General features: G+C 38.1%; 1 protein-coding gene and 1 long non-coding RNA gene across 8 annotated transcripts; one reads left to right on the top strand and one right to left on the bottom strand.

Annotated features, from left to right (window-relative positions):
- Positions 7–4,319, top strand: LOC110013060. 6 transcript variants are annotated; one of them, XR_002288215.1, is made up of 6 exons: positions 7–1,140; positions 1,398–1,523; positions 1,823–1,892; positions 2,021–2,185; positions 2,260–2,835; positions 3,201–4,319. It is a non-coding gene; the product is annotated as an uncharacterized LOC110013060 (long non-coding RNA). The 6 variants fall into 6 exon arrangements; XR_002288217.1 differs by having other exon boundaries at positions 1,823–2,185; positions 2,260–2,383; positions 2,530–2,835; XR_002288216.1 differs by having other exon boundaries at positions 1,823–2,185; positions 2,260–2,383; positions 2,516–2,835.
- Positions 13,325–17,153, bottom strand: LOC105176498 (probable L-type lectin-domain containing receptor kinase S.5). 2 transcript variants are annotated; one of them, XM_011099318.2, is made up of 3 exons: positions 16,581–16,732; positions 15,608–16,464; positions 13,325–15,031 (listed from the first exon to the last, which is right to left on the bottom strand). In XM_011099318.2, the coding sequence occupies exons 1-3, from the start codon at positions 16,595–16,597 to the stop codon at positions 14,214–14,216; spliced, it is 1,692 nt and encodes a 563-aa protein (XP_011097620.1). In that variant the 5' UTR covers positions 16,598–16,732; the 3' UTR covers positions 13,325–14,213. The 2 variants fall into 2 exon arrangements, with proteins under 2 accessions (XP_011097620.1, XP_011097619.1); XM_011099317.2 differs by having other exon boundaries at positions 15,608–17,153.

Raw genomic sequence — 17,986 nt, 5'->3', positions numbered from 1 at the left:
GAGTCTGTGTAATTTTTTATGTGTGGTTTCTTGATAAGATTTTTTATTTTTTTGGTACACTCTATTTAATTACAATATATTTTCCATTATTTATTCACGATGTGAACTAGGTATAAATGCCAAATACATGTGATTCACTACTACTAATTTCCTGCTTAGCATGCATGCCTTTGTGGTTGTTACTTTACAAGCTTTCTCAGTTTCAATCACTTGTAGTCTATCTACATTCCACAAACATATTCAAACAATGTGGTGAGGAATACTTTGTGCATCCATGGTCCTTTGTTATCAACATTAAACTTGTGAATTTGTTGGCTATCCTTGCACATCGACTTTTGTGCACCTTTTTTGTTAAAAAAAAATGATGGAGCACTTTCCCTGGGCTCTTGACTTGTTCAACCCAACTACTTTCTCCTGCTTTGGTTTATTAAGTCACCTATTCGTTTATGAAGGTATGTTCACATTCATTTTGTTTTCACATAGATACTCATTTTCCATTGCTGTGAAATTAGACTATATCCCTATTTATGATCTTCCAATACGAGCATTTTTGTGGTTCTTATTGAATATAAGTTGGTGAAAAGTAAACATCATAGGTAAACTGGGTATGTCTTTTAAATTCTCTCACCATCTTCTTTTACCTCTAGCATAACATGACAACTTTTATTCATTCGTAGCATATTTCTGGACGAATGGCTACAGGTTATTCTGTATTTCTGCAACCTATCACATTGACTGCCCTGATTTTGACTTCTATAGTTTGTAATTCAAATACTAGTTTTTCGACATGCTTCTCTTGCTATGTATTCCAAAGATTGTAATCTGTCTTGAGCATTATGCTAACTTCGAATGGTGTTTGGCATGCATTTTTGAACAAAAGCAATAGATAAGAGATCACATTTGTCCTCGTAAGTTTAACTAAGTCTTGTCGCGTTGTAGAAGCAGTTAAAATTTGCGTGTTGTATCTTCCCCATATCTCTTAATTCTCCCTTAGTTGCACCGAATTTGCTGGTCCCATCTATTCAGGGACTGCATTGTGCATTCTACTGATATTTCATGTAACTAATACACAACGCTGCGGGTGCAGGCCATAGGAAAAAGATACAGATTACTTGCTGAGTATTGCCCAAATTTGACTAGGTATGAAGCTTTTTGGTGCTGAAATACATCAATGAGCTGCTGAATACCGTGCTTTGAGTATGAATGGTGCAGCTCCTATGGACATGTTTGCTGGAATGCAAAAGTTCTCTGAGTGACGAATTGCAATATGAGATTCTAGTTTTGACTGCATGAGTTTAGCCTTCATTCTTGTAGAGTAGTGTGAATAAGTTCTATTTACAAGATCAGCTTCACTTATTTTACTACCATTATTGATGGTGACAAATTGTTGGTCGCAGTTTTCCTTAATCACAAAGGCAGGCTGAAGATGACGAGGCACACACTGCAGAACAAAGTGCAATTAAATTGCGGGCGCAGCAGCATACTTCCAATACATCCAATGTTTCTTCTTTCTCAATTTTCTTGTAATTCTTTCTTAGTTTTTCTTTATCTATTTGTCTATGTTTTTTGGATTATGGCTTATGCTTGTATGGAATATTTAACATGCTTTACGGGTAGTGCTGAAACTTTTGCATTGATTTCTATTGGTATATGGGTATGGGGAGGGATAGTGAAACCTTATACAGAGGGATTTGAAAGTGTTGGGGAGTAAAGTCTGTATGATGACATGTAAGTGTCCAAAGGTTATAGTCTAATCTTATCAGTGATTCAGAGCGTAGGTCTTTTACGAAATGCTGATGTTCGATTGACATTGTTTTGACAGCACTTGATTCGGAGGACTTTTTCCATGGCGACTGTGACGAGGTTGTGCTTGTATACAATCTACCCCTACGGTTTGTGCCTTTGCTTGGTGCTGATAGACTAACGTTTAGTTGAAGAAGGGAACCGATCATGCAATTAACGTGTTCTTAATTTCTTTCCATTGAGAGCTACATGTTTGGATACTTTGGATTTTTTGTAGCCAAATATGGCCATCTTGTAGCCAAACGCCAATGATGCAGTCCATTGGAAATTTTGTGTGTCATAACTCCGTAAGAGCATCTCCTTTTCTGACTTCCATCATAGATTTTGATGCGCACCAGCCCACCACAGTAGGAGCTGACGAGTCAGATCTGGAAAATATTCGGTAGTTGATTTTCTTTCATCACTATGTTGTATTAGTATTTTGTTTTCGTACTCAAATTGGTTGCTACATCTCAGGTATGAAAGTTGCATTGATGCTTCATTACATCAACGTGCCGTTGAAGACCACGCTTTGAGTATGAAAAGTGTAACTCTTATGGCTATGCTTGCCTAAATGCCAAAGTTCCATGAGCAGCAACAGGTTGTATTGCGAAATTTTAAGTTTTGAGTAAACGAGTTTAGCGTTAATTCTTGTAGAGTTGTGTCAATAACATTTGTGTACAAGATTAGCTTCACTTATTTCACTATACGGGTGACCAATTGTCGGTTGTAGTCTTCCTTTATCAGAAAGGCGGAAGATGCCGAGCCACATAGCACAACAAAGTGCAATTCAAATTGCATGCGCAGCAGCAGACTTCCAATGCTTTGGTAGTGACAAATCAACCTGCGAATATTCGCACGCATGCTGTGAACCAGCCTGGTCTTGTCAAGGTGTGCCTAGCATGAGTAATGTGAACCAGCCTGGTCTTGTCAAGGTGTGCCTAGCATGAGTAATGTGGTTACGTGTGATTTCATTTTATAAGCCCCGACACTTATTTTGAGGATTTCGTCCTCATTGAGCCTAGGGTGTCTTAAGACACTCAATTTTTCCAGGTATAGTTCTTCGTCTTGTTTGTGTATATACATATCCAAGTCATTGTTATCTATATTTATGTCAATCAAGATTTATAGTTTCTCATAAGATGGTTTCACTGATCTAATGCATGAGTTCATTAGGATAATTACAATGCCTTGTTTTGTCTGATTAATTTGAGTTGGGTTGGGCATGGGATAGATCCGGTCCGTAGCTTGGCGGGGCAAATCCGGACGCCATATGCGACCCTCTCTGTGGGTCATATATGCAACTGGGTTTTGCAGCCATGGCGGTGCTTGCATCTCGTGCCCATTGTTCCCAAACCTACGCCTCTCTCGGTTTATTTTATTGCTTGGTTTCTTTTTACCACCATTGTTGGTCGCAGTCTTCCTTGATCAGAAAGGCCAAAGATGCCGAGGCACATACTGCACAACAAAGTACAATTAAATTGCAGGCGCAGCAGCGATGCTTTGGTGGTGACAAATCAAAGCCTTGTGAATATTCGCACTCATGCTGTGAACTAGCTTGGTGTTGCCCAGGTACCTAGCATGACTAATGCAGTGAGATATCATTTCTTGTTATAAGCCCCAACACTGATATTGAGGATTTGTTTTTTCTCGTTGTAAAAATATAATCCAACATTGAGGACACGATGAGAGCGATGCTGAACACAGGGCAAGACATGCAAATGGGGCTCTTGAGACTCCGAGTGTAGTGGATCCTCAATTGCGTATGTCCTGATTTTCTTGGGGATCTTTAAGTTCATTGGGCCAGTTCACCAGGAGTGGTTTCTGACTCGGAAGGTGGTGCAAATGCAGAGATGCATCAGCCATTGCACGTGTTGAAGAACAAACTCAAACTGTCTCATGCTGTCCACGGGTGTACTGCTTCGTCTTGTTTGTATATGCATATCCAAGTCATTCTTTATAGTATTTATGTCAATCCAGATTCATAGTCGCTCATAAGATGGTTTCGCTGATCCTATGCATGGTTTCATTAGCCTAATATCTATGGATCATTTTGTTTGATTAATTGCAGTTGGGTCGGGCATGGAACACATCCGACCCATAGCTTGGCGGGCCAAATTGGGATGGCATATATGCCCCTCTCAATTGTGTTCTTACTGCTGCATCTTTTGTTTTGTGTGTTAATTTTCCTTGGGTTTTCCTTTCTCAATTTTCTTATAATTCTTTCTTTGTTTTTTTTAATCTCTTTGTCTATGCTTTGTGGATTATGCCTTATGCTTTTATGGAACGAACATGCTCTCTGGGTATTGCTGAAACTTTTGCATTGATTTCTATAAGTTTATGGGTGTGGGAGATCCAGTGAAACTAGGTATTGATGGAGTTATTGTTGAAATTTTATTCTAATTTCTTGAAATTCAAATATTTGGATGAGGGAGGAAAAATGAATTTTGATTTACCACAACACATTTGGATTAAGTTTCATTTCAATACTCAATTGCCTCTTTAATCAAAATCCTCTTTAATCAAAATCAATTCACAATGCAGCTGTTTCCTAGTATGAAATGAATTGATTGCAATTCTACCGTTACTGGAGGATTAATGTTGTAACCTTCAAATTGGAATGAAGGTCATTCATGCCGTGTTCAATTCCTGCATTCATCTTGAAGAAATGACCTCTATATATAGCTGCAATTTTTCATTTGAGAATACACAACATTCTCACTTCTCCCTAAATACTCTCGATTGCCCTTTTTCACTTGGCATTTGTATTTCTTTCAAATTCTGGTATTTGAGTCTCTTGTTTCGATAAGCTTCTGAGTGTTTGATCGAGGTGTTCTTTCGGTATAGTGTTAAAACCGAAAGAACTGTAATCGTCTTATTCTGGGAGAAATTACGTTGCACCCGGTGCACTGCTGATACGGGGCGTATATTTTCTTCAAGGCAAGCAGTTATTCTGCGATTCGGTTAAAAGTTAACGACGTCAAATTGGACTGAGAATTGTTACGATACATTCTCGTTGTAAGTTTTCAATTTAAATTTCTTGTCATAAATAGCGTTTCTAATTGCTTTATGTTACTTGTTCCAACGTGGCTTTATTGCTTTTGATTTCTAAATCCGATTGTATTATTTCAAAACGTCGTTTCGATTGCTTGAAACTAAATATTTTTCCAACAATCTTGAAGAAAATATACAGGTTTTGAAAAATCGGATTTTGTCGTTGGAACTGTTTTGGAAAACGCTATTTTCAAACTCTTTTTTTTTTAAACGTTACTTTTAGTTTCCTAAAATACTAAAGATGGCCGAGCCGATTTCTATTGCAATTTCGATCACACAAAAGGTCGACTTGACCGGTTTACCGGACAAGTTTTCGAGCCAATTTTTCAAACGCTGGCAACAACAAATGAAAATTCGATTGACAATGAAAGAACTCTTGTCAGTGATTCAGGTGATCAGACCTGAACCAACTAATACCGATCCCAAAACTGCTGAGATAGCGCAATGGACAGAAAGGGATCAAATAGGCAGAGGAGCAATTTTGTCAGCCTTGTCAAATATGCTCTTCGATGTCTATTATTCCGATTCTTACACTGCTAAGTCTCTATGGGATGAGTTGGACCGAAAATATAATACTGAAGAGCAAGGGCTCGAAAAGTATTTTGTTTCCAAGTTCATGAGGTATCAAATGGTTGAGGATCGGTCTGTAGCCGAACAGACTCATGAAATTATCAACCTTGAGCATGCTCTGGTTGATGCTGAGATGAAGCTTCCCGAGAAGTTTGTGGCCATGTTCATAGTGAACAAATTTCCCAAATTCTGGGAAAATTTTGGCATCACACTCAAGCATCAGAAAGGGAGATTGTCTCTGTATTGAGGAAGAACATAGAAATCAAACGCACAAGATGTCTGTTGAACATCAACCAAGAGCCAATCTTATAGTGGAGAAACAGAAAGTGAATAAGATTAACACGAACTCGAAAGCCATCAATAAAAGCAAGGCCTCCAAAAGTAAGAAACCAAAAGCAAACAAACCATGCTGGAACTGTGGGCAGGTTGGACACTGGTCCAAGCTTTGTCCTAATAAAAAGGCCAAGATTGGGCAAATAGCTGTCGACATGGTTGTGGGAGGTTCTAGCGGCGGTAGCACCTCAGGAGCAACTGATGGGTATGTAACTGTACAACCCGAACTCCTGACTATTTACGAACCATATGATTGGTTGATTGACACTGGAGCGAATGTTCACGGTTGTGCTGATAAATCTCTCTTTGTGTGTTATCAGGCCATCAGTGGAAGGACAGTAAGCATGGGGAACTCCAGTACAACTGAAGTACTTGGGATAGGAAGCGTGGACTTGAAATTTCCTTCAGGGCGCATTTTGTCGCTAAAAAGAGTTCACCATGTACCCACTGTCAGAAGAAACATCATTAGTGGTTCTGTAATAGTTATGAAGGGATATGAATTGGTTTTTAAATTTAATAAAGTTGTATTCAACAATTTGGTATTTTTGTTGGTAAAGGCTATTTAGACGATGGCTTGTTCAATATTCGAGTTGATAATAATAAAATTGATGTTTCTGATTTTATTATATTGAATGTTGAATCTTCTACTCTGTGGCATAGTAGGTTAGGTCATTTAAATTTCAATTCGATCAAACGAATGATGAATTTGAATTTAATTCCTAGTCAAAATATTGAACGAAATCACAAATGCAAAGTTTGTGTAGAAGCTAAACAAGTTAGGAAACCCTATCAATCAATTGAAAGGGATTCGAAAATACTTGATTTAGTTCACACTGATATTTGTGAGTTCAATGGAGTTTTGACCAGTGACCACAAACGATATTTTATCACCTTTATAGATGATTGCAGTAGATATTGTTATGTGTTTCTCATGAAAAATAAGGATGAAGCCTTAGACAAATTTATTTTGTTTAAAAATGAAGCAGAAATCCAAACTGGTAAGAAACTTAAAAGACTAAGGTCCGATAGAGGAGGAGAGTATGAGTCAAGTAAGTTCAATGAATATTGTCAAACTTGTGGCATTGTTCATGAAGAGACTCCTCCATATTCCCCTTCGTCTAATGGAATGGCTGAATGAAAGAATAGAACATTCAATGACATGATTAACAATCTCCTACTAACCTCCGGGTTACCAAAGTATTTGTGGGGAGAGACTTTGAATACGGCTTGCCATATTCTGAATAGTGTCCCTCTGAAACACAATACGAGTACTCCTTTTGAGTTGTGGAAAGGTAGGAAACCAAGTCTCAAATACTTTCGAGTGTGGGGGTGCCTAGCAAAAGTGCTAGTCCCAGAACGACAAACAAAAGAAATTGGATCCTAAGACTGTCGATGTTGTGTTCTTGGGCTATGTGGAGACAAGTTATACCTTAAGATTTCTGGTTATTAAATCAGAAATGCCAAGCATTGAGGTCAACACAATAGTCGAATTTCGTGATGTTGTATTCCTAGAAGATGTATTTCCTTTAAAAATAGGAATACCTTCAAATGTTTCGCTTCATGATTCACTTGCCTCCACATCTATTCCTGAACATGTGGAAAAGATGTCAAATGTGGGGGTTAGTCATAGTAGTTCTAATCAGACTCATGAGGAGTCAGATGAATCTAGACGGAGTAAGAGAGCTAGGATTATCAAGGATTTTGGAAGTGACTTTGTCACTTACAACATCGAGGATGATCCGATTACTTTCAAAGATGTTATGGCTTCTAAGAAAAGAAGCTGTCAAAAGTGAGATAGACTCCATTGTTTTCAATGGAACATGGGTGCTAGTCGATCTCCCTCCGAGGTGTACTACTATTGGGTGTAAGTGGATCTTTAAAAGGAAACTGAAACCTGATGGGACCATAGATAAGTTTAAAGCCAGATTGGTGGCTAAAGGGTTTCAACAAAAGGAGGGAATAGATTATTTCGATACTTATTCTCCGGTAGCTCGATTGACTACAATCTGGGTGTTTATAGCACTTACTTCGGTGTATAATCTCCCGATTCATCAGATGGATGTGAAAATGGCCTTCTTGTATGGTGAACTCGAGGAAGAAATTTACATGGATCAGCCTGAGGGGTTTGTAGCTCATGGTAACGAGCATAAAGTTTGTAAACTTGTTAAGTCTCTATATGGACTTAAACAAGCACCCAAACAGTGGCATGAAAAGTTTGACAAAACTATTTTTGCATTTGGCTTCACTGTAAATGAGAATGATAAGTGTATATACTGCAATGTTAAAGGAGATAAGATGATAATTCTATGCCTGTATGTGGATGATATTCTGTTAATAGGATCTTGTCTAGATATTATTACCGAAACCACGTCATTTTTGAAAAATAAGTTTGAAATGAAGGATATGGGTGAGGCTAATGTGATTCTTGGCATCGAGTTGACTCGGTCAACTGATGGGATAGTCATTTCTCAATCTCATTATATTGAGAAGATAATTGAGAAATTTGGTTATCAAAATAGTAGAATTGCTAAAACACCATATGATCCTTCTGTAGCTTTATTCAAAAATGAAAGTGGTGTTCCGGTTGCACAACTAAGGTATTCCCAAATTATTGGGAGCTTACAGTATCTGGCGAATGGCACGAGACCAGATATATCTTTTTCTGTCTCTAAGCTAGCTAGATACACTAGTTGTCCTGACAAAATCCATTGGGGTGCTTTGGATAGAGTACTAAGGTACTTAAAGGGCTCGGTGTCACTGGCCATACATTATGGCAGATTCCCTACAATTCTTGAGGGATATAGTGATGCTAGCTAGATAGCCAATAACTACGGGAGTAATGGGTGTTCAGGATATGTTTTTACTTTAGGTGGGGGTGCAGTCTCCTGAAAGTCTGCAAAACAGACTTTGATAACCCGGTCTACGTTCGAAGCCGAGTTATGTGCGTTAGATACGACTGGTACTGAGGCAGAATGGCTATTTGGGTTGTTATCACAACTTTCCATTGTAAGTCAGCCTCTTTCACCGATTGTTGTACATTGTGATAGCCAAACCATAATAGCAAAGGTGAGGAGTTGTAAATACAATCAAAAGACCAAACGATATATCCAAGTTAGACTGAAGTCTATAAGGGCATTAGTGTCGGACACAGTAATGGGCATTGACTTTGTGGGAACAAAGGATAATGTGGCTGATCCTTTGACGAAAGGATTGAATCTGTCACAAGTTCATAAGTCCAGATTGGGGATGGGACTGAAAACCCATGAGTGATATATCTACGACGGCAACCCAACCTTTTAAGTGGAGATCCCACAAAGAAGGTTCAATGTGGTATCAACAAGTCGTAAGGGTATGTCAAAGCACCAAATAGACTGATACTTTGTATCTGGAGTCTGTCCCCTGAAATTCTGGAAGGTACTGCTACTGCAAGTATAGTAAGAGTTCATCTCTGAATGTGGTCAAGTCTTATAAGACGAGATGATAGCAGTGCATCCTTGGAGATGCCCAACTAAGTGAATGTCGTTTTTTGGCCGCAACTAAGGAATTGGGTTATTCCTGAAAGCATTCATGAATAGGATCAGGATACATGGCCTAAGTGTCAACCCTAAAGATCAACACAAAGCTGGTGGCTTGTTATTACTGACAGACGTTGTCACACTCACAGGCTTAAATTCAAGGCTTAGTTCCATTTGACCTGGTGATAACTAACGTCATATAACTTAGACAGTGGTTCAAAGCAGAAGGTACCATTGTTGAAAGCAAGTCATGGAAACTTGAGTTCAAATCTATGAATTTGTGGGGGATTGTTGAAATTTTATTCTGATTTCTTGAAATTCAAAGATTTAGATGAGGGAGGAAAAATGAATTTTGATTTACCACAACACATTTGGATTAAGTTTCATTTCAATACTCAATTGCCTCTTTAATCAAAATCCTCTTTAATCAAAATCAATTCACAATGCAGCTGTTTCAATTTCTAGTATGAATTGATTGCAATTCTGCCGTTACTGGAGGATTAATGTTGTAACCTTCAAATTGGAATGAAGGTCATTCATGCCGTGTTCAATTCCTGCATTCATCTTGAAGAAATGACCTCTATATATAGCTGCAATTTTTCATTTGAGAATACACAACATTCTCACTTCTCCCTAAACACTCTCGATTGCCCTTTTTCACTTGGCATTCGTATTTCTTTCAAATTCTGGTATTTGAGTCTCTTGTTTCGATAAGCTTCTGAGTGTTTGATCGAGGTGTTCTTCCGGTATAGTACTAAAACCGAAAGAACTGTAACCGTCTTATCTTGGGAGAAATTACGTTGCACCCGGTGCGCTGCTGATATAGGGCGTATATTTTCTTCAAGGCAAGCAGTTATTCTGCGATTCGGTTAAAAATTAACGACTTCAAATTGGACTGAGAATTGTTACGATACAATTCTCGTTGTAAGTTTTCGATTTAAATTTCTTGTCATAAATAGCGTCTCTAATTGCTTTATGTTACTTGTTCCAACGTGGCTTTATTGCTTTTGATTTCTAAATCCGATTGTATTATTTCAAAACGTCGTTTCGATTGCTTGAAACCAAATATTTTTCCAACAGTTATAACTTTTGTCTGCTATCTTCAATCTGATCCAGAGGGATTCGGAAGTGTTGGGAAGTCAAATGTATATGATGACACGTAAGTGTCTAAAGGTTATCGTCTAATCTTATTTGTGACTTAAAGCGCAAGTATTTTAGAAAATGCTGTTGTGCGATTGACATGGTTTTCCAGCACTTGATTTGGAGGACTTTTGCCATGGCGACTGTGATGAGGTCTGTGCTTATATACACTCTACGAGGGACGGTTCGTGACTTTGCGTGGTGCTGGATAGACTAACAGTTAGTTGAAGAAGGCAACCGATTATGCAGTTAACATGTTCTTAATTTCTTTCCATTGTGTTACTGGCTGAATTGATACTGGCTTAACATGGATGCATTTTAAAGCGAAAAACATGTTTCTTGTCTCTTATGAAAGAAGAACATATGAAAGGCTACTTTGTTCTTGCTGAATTCATTCTTCTACTGATTTTGTGAATGTGGCTAAACTAGGTCTTGTCCTTACATACCAGTGACGGAGATTCACACTCGCCCTGAGGTGGCAGGTGGGTAGAAGTGCTTTGGACATGCAAGCATTTTAGTTTCCCTATTCAATCTTGTGTTGATACAAGGCCAAACTTGGTTGTTTCATGCAGACAGAGAAATTGAACAATATTGTTCTTTGATTGTTCTATCCCTGCTACATTAAAGCATTTTAAAGTGAAGAACTTTGTTCTTGTCTCTCTTGAAAGAGAAACCAAAGGAAGGTTACTATCTCCATTCAATCTTCTGCTGATACTTTGTTTAATCAACCGAACATGGTCTTTGTACTGTATAGAGCAACAGAACCATTTATTCTTACCTTATTTAATCATCCACTGATGTTTGTGCTACCGGCCGAATTGATGTTGGCTTAACATGAATGCATTTCAAAAGGGAAACACATTCTTCTTGTCTCTCTGAAAAGAGGAACATATAGAAGGCTATTTTGTTCTTGCTGCATTCAATCTTCTGCTGATTTTGTGCATTCAGCTAAACTAGGCCTTGCCGCTATATAAAGAGAAACAGAAACAGGTGATGGTGTTCTCATCCTAGTCAACTTCTGCTTGTACTGTAACTAATGAAAACTGGAAAGACATACCAAAGGTGGAGTTTCACTCTTGCTCTGAGGTAGATGGTGGATAGAAGCTCTCGTGTTGCCTGGTTTGTGGTAGTTCTTGCATCTTCCGTCTGGCTTCTTGGTTAGTTCTTCCATTATTCTTCTAGTTCTTGTTTCTTGTTTATGTGGCTCAATTGTGTCTTATCACTCTACAAAGAGAAACAAAAAGAACATTGCATTGTTCTAACCCTATTCAATCTTGTGTTGATATATTGTGTTTGGTATAACATGAAAGCGTTTTAATTTAAAGAACTGTGCTTGTAAGTGTTGAAAAAGAAACAAAGAATGTTACATTGTTGTTTCCCAATTTAATAACGAACGCATTAAATGGGGTTTAACATGAACGCTTTAGATAAAGAAAAAATTTGGCTTTCTTTCCAGAGGATGGTTGCCTTAACTTGAACGCAATCCACTAGCAAGCTGCCTATTCTGACTCCGAGGAAGAATAGAATAGCAGCACTACCTATCTATTCCCAGAGTTAGATGTTTAGATGCTCTGAGTTCCTTCTTTGAGCCATGAGTTCTGAGCTAGATGGATGTTAGATGCTAGAGTTAGAGTCCGGACTTGAGTTATGTAGCTATTGAGTTGCCTCTTTATCTTCTTTTTCCTTCTATAAATAGTCCTTTTGGCAGCCTTATAGATTGCTAAAGAGCTATAAGATAGTACAAGGACTCTAAAAGGGCCCGGACCATCTTCTGAATCCTTCCAGGACGAGGGTCAGAATCTGCTTTGATTCACGTCCTGGAAGGGATTTTACGAACACCCTAGAAAGTGGAACGGAAAAATCTCTACATTGTCGTGACATTGTTCACTCTTCTGTTGATGTTTTGTCGTTCTGCTTGAGGATGGCTGCCTCAACATGAGGCCATTTTAAATAATGAACTTGGTCTTGTCACTCTAGAAATAAACAGCATAGAAGGCTGTGTATTCTCCCAACGAGTGCCATAGTATGTCAGTACTTTTTCTGTCCAGCGTTATTTTGCTGAATCTTCTGCTGATGGTTTGTGTTTGTGGCCCATAGTATTCTTGGCTTAACATGAAAATATGCTTAAGTATTTTAAAGTTTATAGTTAAATTGGAGACCGATCTCTGTGATAGAAAATGCAAAATCTGGATATTATGATTCGTCTTGAGATTATGCAGGTATATGGATTCTGCCTTTTAGGCAATCAGAATACTTCCAAATTACCAATTCTCGGCAGTGATACAATATTCATTCTTGAAGGTCTGATGCTGTATTAATGTAATGACTTTGTTGTTCACTGGCAAACTTGAATAGCAGCAGTGGTAGAGTCGATGTTTGCAATCTAGTGTTGGCAACCTCATGAGGTATTTGATCATATTTTAACATCTGCAGATATTATACATTGTGGTGATGTATTTGTTATTTATTTATTCTTTTTTCTTTCTTTTTTTTTGGAACCAATCATCCTTACCTTTTCCAGTTTTCCCGGCAAACAAAATTGTGATGATCTGAATGAATATGACGTTAATGTTTTGAGTCACTTTTAACTTTGAAAGCAGGAAAATTGAGAAGCTTTTTTTCTATAAAGATGGTGGTAATTACACTTCATACTTTATGTAGTTAAAGTTGTGTTCTTGAATTAATTGCTCTCTTTCCGTCAAAAGAAAAAATTGCACTTACACCCCGTCCAAAAATTCTCTATTTACACCTAACCTCTTCCTTTAGGGTTTGAACAAAAAATGCTGATTTTAACCAAAAAAATAAAATTTCATTTTTAATTGTGTTAAATCATAGAAATTTCATCTACTACATGCAAAATTTACAAGAATACTCCCTCTTTTAATTTTCATTACATAGATTAAGTGTAAGGAGGAAGAACTCCTATCATCAAGGTAGCAAGTTTAGCTCTTGGTGGTTAATTAGTTCTGTACTACTTCTTGAGCTGAGATGATTGAAGATCTGTTTTTTATCACATTGCGGGTGATTTGGTTTGGGTTGGAAGATTGATATGACGTCTTGTTATTTCTAGGGATTTGGGGGGTCGGCTGAAGGATTCTTGAACTGGAATGTGAATGAGAGTGTGTACGTTTGCATGTGTCAACCAATGTGCGTGTCTGTAAACCACATTCAGCCAAAGTGTGGCATGCAACACTCAAAATCTCAGATTGGTCATTCTGTTATAAATTCTGTTTTGTTTGCCGAGTGTTATAGTCTTGTGGGCTTGTAGTAGCTGCTGAGTTCCGCGTTGTCTTTGGCTCTTACTTCTCTAGCCGGGAGTGTCCATGACATGTTTGATATGTGGTCTGCGTGCGCGTATTGATTGGGAGGAGCGAGGTTTTATGTTGCTTTTTAGTCCTGAATTCGTTACTATGTTCAATGGTCTAATTTGTTTGTTTTTCTATGTAGATATTGCAGGAATAATGACTAGTATCAGTAAAGAGTCGAGCAGCTAAATTTAGTGATTTCTGGAATTATCTAGTCTTGTATATAAGGTCCATCTCTCTTCCTACGAGGTACCACGTAAGAAATTAAGATTGTGTTAGTTTAGTTTCCAATAATAATTTGAGATATGATTCTTTCCTTCATAATAATGAATTTATGAATATAATTTTGTCCTCCAAACAAGTGAAAAAGTAAGTCAGTGTCGGATAATCTCCTACATAAGTGAAAATGGGATAGAAACAAGATTTGTTAGAGAAGAAGGCTATGCGGTCAAAGGAGGAGGAAAAGAGGAGAATAAAGAATATAAACTGCTGAGAGATTTTTTCGATAAAGCTGCTATACCAAAAGAGCAGATGTGTCCGACATTGCACCCTCTGTACGAAATTCCAGTGGATTTGATCCTGAAACAAAACTTGAACTTGTAATTGACATTGTTCCGATTGAATCCATATCCATTGGTCCGTCTGCAGGCCATACAAAAGCTGGCTTGAAGGGCGGAACTGTAGGCACTGGCATCGTTCCTGATATGATCTGAAGGATGGCCTGTGTTTTAGGCCTCTCACTGGCTATAGGATGTGAACATGCTAACCCCAGCAGAAGCAGTCTCTCAGCTTCTTCAGCTGTATAATTGTCGCTCAACCTTGGATCCACAGCTTCAAGTAATTTGTCATCCCTATGCAACAGCCAAACCCAATCCACCAAGAATTGGAAGCCAGCAATCTTTGTCCCAGGTCGTTGTCCACAAACAATTTCCAGCAACACAGCCCCGAATGCATATACATCAGAATGTTGTGTGGCTTTTCCCGTAAGGAAACATTCCGGGGCAATGTATCCCATTGTGCCTAGCACTCCCTCAGCCTCTTCATACGAGGTCTTCCCATTTTCCAGCGCCCTTGCAAGGCCAAAATCTCCTAGACGAGCATTGAATTCAGAATCAAGCATAATGTTGCTGGCTTTAAGGTCTCGGTGTACCACCCTATGGTCGTAATCATTGTGAAGATAGTGCAGAGCTGAAGCCACCCCTGAAATGATTTTGTGGCGGAGATCCCATTCCAAGGGTTCTCTGTTTGGCCCAATAAAAAGGTGCTGGTCTAGGCTGCCGTTAGGCATGTACTCGTAGATGAGCAGGAGCTTCCGGTTCTTGTGGCACCATCCTGTTTAACAGATAAGTAAGTCACTCTTTTTCTTTCTGATCTCTTTCTTTTTTAAGCATCACTGTTTTATCAGTTGTTCATTCTGTAAATCGATACTTCAAGTGAATTGGTTCCTTATGTTTAGAAAATATAATTTACCACATTTGTGCAAACCTAAGACAGCTTAATGGCCAGGGTTAAGACTAGGTATCAGAGAAGACAAAATATTTATTAGATTAAGTTATACATTGATTATTGAGTGTGGAAATTTCACATAGATGATATTGAGTTGTAAACTGACTTTAGCTCTACATTTTCAGAAGTTTATAGAAGTCTGGTGGTGACATGACTGGATTCCGCCAAATTTGCTAACTACCGGGGTAATTGTTAGTAGGAAATAAGCAATAAGGGAGGATATTGTAATTCTCAAAACAAAAAGGGAGCTTTTTTCAGTAGCAGGGGAAAGTGGTGTAATTAGTCCATGTAATATAAGATGAAACAGCAAATTGGAATAGAAGATTGAAACTAGTAGTTGAATGCTGAGTAAATTAAGGAAGGATTTGTGAATCATAAAAACTCTGCAAAAAGTTAACATACCTAGTAATTTGACAAGATGCTTGTGCCGGAGACGGTTGATAATGGTAAGCTCAGCCAAGAAATCATACTGCCCTTTAATACTTTCCCTGGAAAACCATTTTACTGCAATTTCTGTATTCTCCTTAGCCAACAACCCTCTGTACACCACTCCAAAACCTCCCTGTCCAAGCTTGTTCTTCTCATGAAAATTGTTGGTCGCCCTTTTCAGGTCACTGTATTTGAACTCTCTCGGCGTTCCAGGCAGACATTTCAGTCTTCCCAACAAGTTGCTTTTCGAGGATGCCTCTTTCTGCTTGAGGAAACAATATCCAAACCCGGCTGCACCCACTAGCACCAGCATCAGCACCGTCACCCCAGCCCCCAGCATTATCTTCTGCCGTTTATCAGGCCATTTATCAGGCGATTTATCAGGATCAGGAAAGTAGTGGACAGTCAAATTCCACCTTATTACACTATTCAATTGGGAGTCATTCCCTGTAGATGCTGAGAACCCAAAGTAAGAATACTGATTTACATAATCTCTCAGGTTCAGATCTGCTGATAATATGGGGGAGCTAGGCTTGGGTGGGATGGCACCATTAAGCTCGGCCTGTTCTGCCATATACACATCAAGGACCTTATTAAGGCCATCATAATCCACCCAAACATTGTAGAACCTGGCTCCTATTGGGGCAATAGTAATGTTGTGGGGTGTCAAAGACTCAGTCTTGATGGACCTGACACTGTTCACATCAATTCCCACATGGTTGTTGTCGGGATCAAAGTACTGCTTGAACGTGTCAAATTCCACTGCTATTAACTTGTTTCTGTGACTGTTGTCCGTCATTGAATTCGTCAGGCCGAGAAACTGGCCGAAGCTGTTGGGGGGCAGGAGGAGGTCAGGGGCAATCAAGAAAGCCAAGCCTTCACCTGTGGTGTTATCATTTCTGATCCTGTAAACATTGAACAGAAAGGAAGTATTGAAAGATGCTACCTTGGGTTGGCTCGCATGGTCGTCCCACAGCTTGAAAGGCTGTTTTAGGAGGATTCTTGCTGAATTGTAAGTCATCATCATGTCTTCTTCAACAGCAGAATAATCTGGGGTCAACTGAAGGGCACCGTTGTTGATGAGTGCAGGACTTATAACCTCAAAGATTTCGTAGTGTGATGGATTGAAATGGCCGTATTCTGCACTGAAAGTTTTGAGGTTCGCACTTTCGGCAACGGCTGGGAAACAGTAGAGAAAAGATATGGCGATGAGGATAAAATTTGCAGTAAGTTTCATCGTTTCATGTGGATTGGGGGAACCAAAGGAGCATACTCGTTGGAGTATGTTATATCTCTTTTCTTCATTCCCTTCAACATACAGCACGTTGGCATGATGGGGAAAGTTGATATTTTATGCCAGGTCCATATAAAAATTCTGGTTTACATCTTGTTTTCTTCTTGCATTTCTCGGAATTTGCATATACATATATATATGTCTACCTACCTCTTGCTCCATTGCTTGGAACTTGCCTAAGTTGTTTCTCATTTATGTGTCGGCACACACATACATACCATACCCTTCTTCCATTTCTTGGCAGTGGCCTCTCTTATGTCTATATATATCTATATAAACGTGTTAGTCATTGTTATTTTTTGATTCGACTAAATTCAAAATTTTTCATACCAACTATACAAATTTTATAAATTACCACCTTCTAAATTGGTAGAATTAATTATAGCAAAAGAAAAGTGGATTTCTTTTTTTAATAAAAATAAGGTGATTCTGCTAAAAGATAAACAACATAAATCTAAATTTTGATAAGGAACATTGACGGTTCTTGAAATTAAGTTTAAAGATTACGTCCCCTTAGAAGGCGTTAGGTGTAATGTACTTTAGAGGGTTTTTGTGTGAACTTTTGTTATTGTGTATTTGTAATTACAACTACAATCTCAAATAATGTAATTGTAATTTTACAGAAATTAAAGAGCATTTGTGTATTTAAACTTAACTTAAAAATGACATCAATGGAAAATAAAAGTAGTAAATCACTCCAAGATGTGCATTTTGATAAAACTAATAAAATTTCATAATAGTTCTGCACCATCATAATTTCATATAAGAAATGTCTGTTCATTGTGACAGCTCATTTCTTGGATTTGGATAAGATACTTTATTATTTTATATAAATTTGGATATTAGTGAACTATAATCTAGATATAGACTTCTTTTATTTCCATTTAATACGTAAGAACAACATTCGCACTTTTCCGAAAATTCTTTATTTACAGTTATATCCCTTTCGTTTGGATTTAAATGCTAACCCCTTTACATCCTTTTAACTTTATACTTTATGCATTATATTTATCCTTTTACAAGTATAAAAAAGTATTACCATATAGGGAATTTTTGTC

Source organism: Sesamum indicum, linkage group LG13, assembly GCF_000512975.1.
Source record: "Sesamum indicum cultivar Zhongzhi No. 13 linkage group LG13, S_indicum_v1.0, whole genome shotgun sequence".
Classification (NCBI taxonomy): Eukaryota; Viridiplantae; Streptophyta; class Magnoliopsida; order Lamiales; family Pedaliaceae; genus Sesamum; species Sesamum indicum.
Note: the sequence above shows the minus strand (reverse complement) of the source record. Positions and strands in the feature narration are given on the sequence as shown.

What these genes read in the sequence shown, in the direction of transcription:
- LOC105176498 (XM_011099317.2), bottom strand. Translation starts at nt 16,871, where the DNA reads ATGAAACTTACTGCAAATTTTATCCTCATCGCCATATCTTTTCTCTAC. An exon ending in GCATCTTGTCAAATTACTAG is followed by an intron (nt 15,032 to 15,607) that starts GTATGTTAACTT and finishes TCTGTTAAACAG; the next exon opens with GATGGTGCCACAAGAACCGG.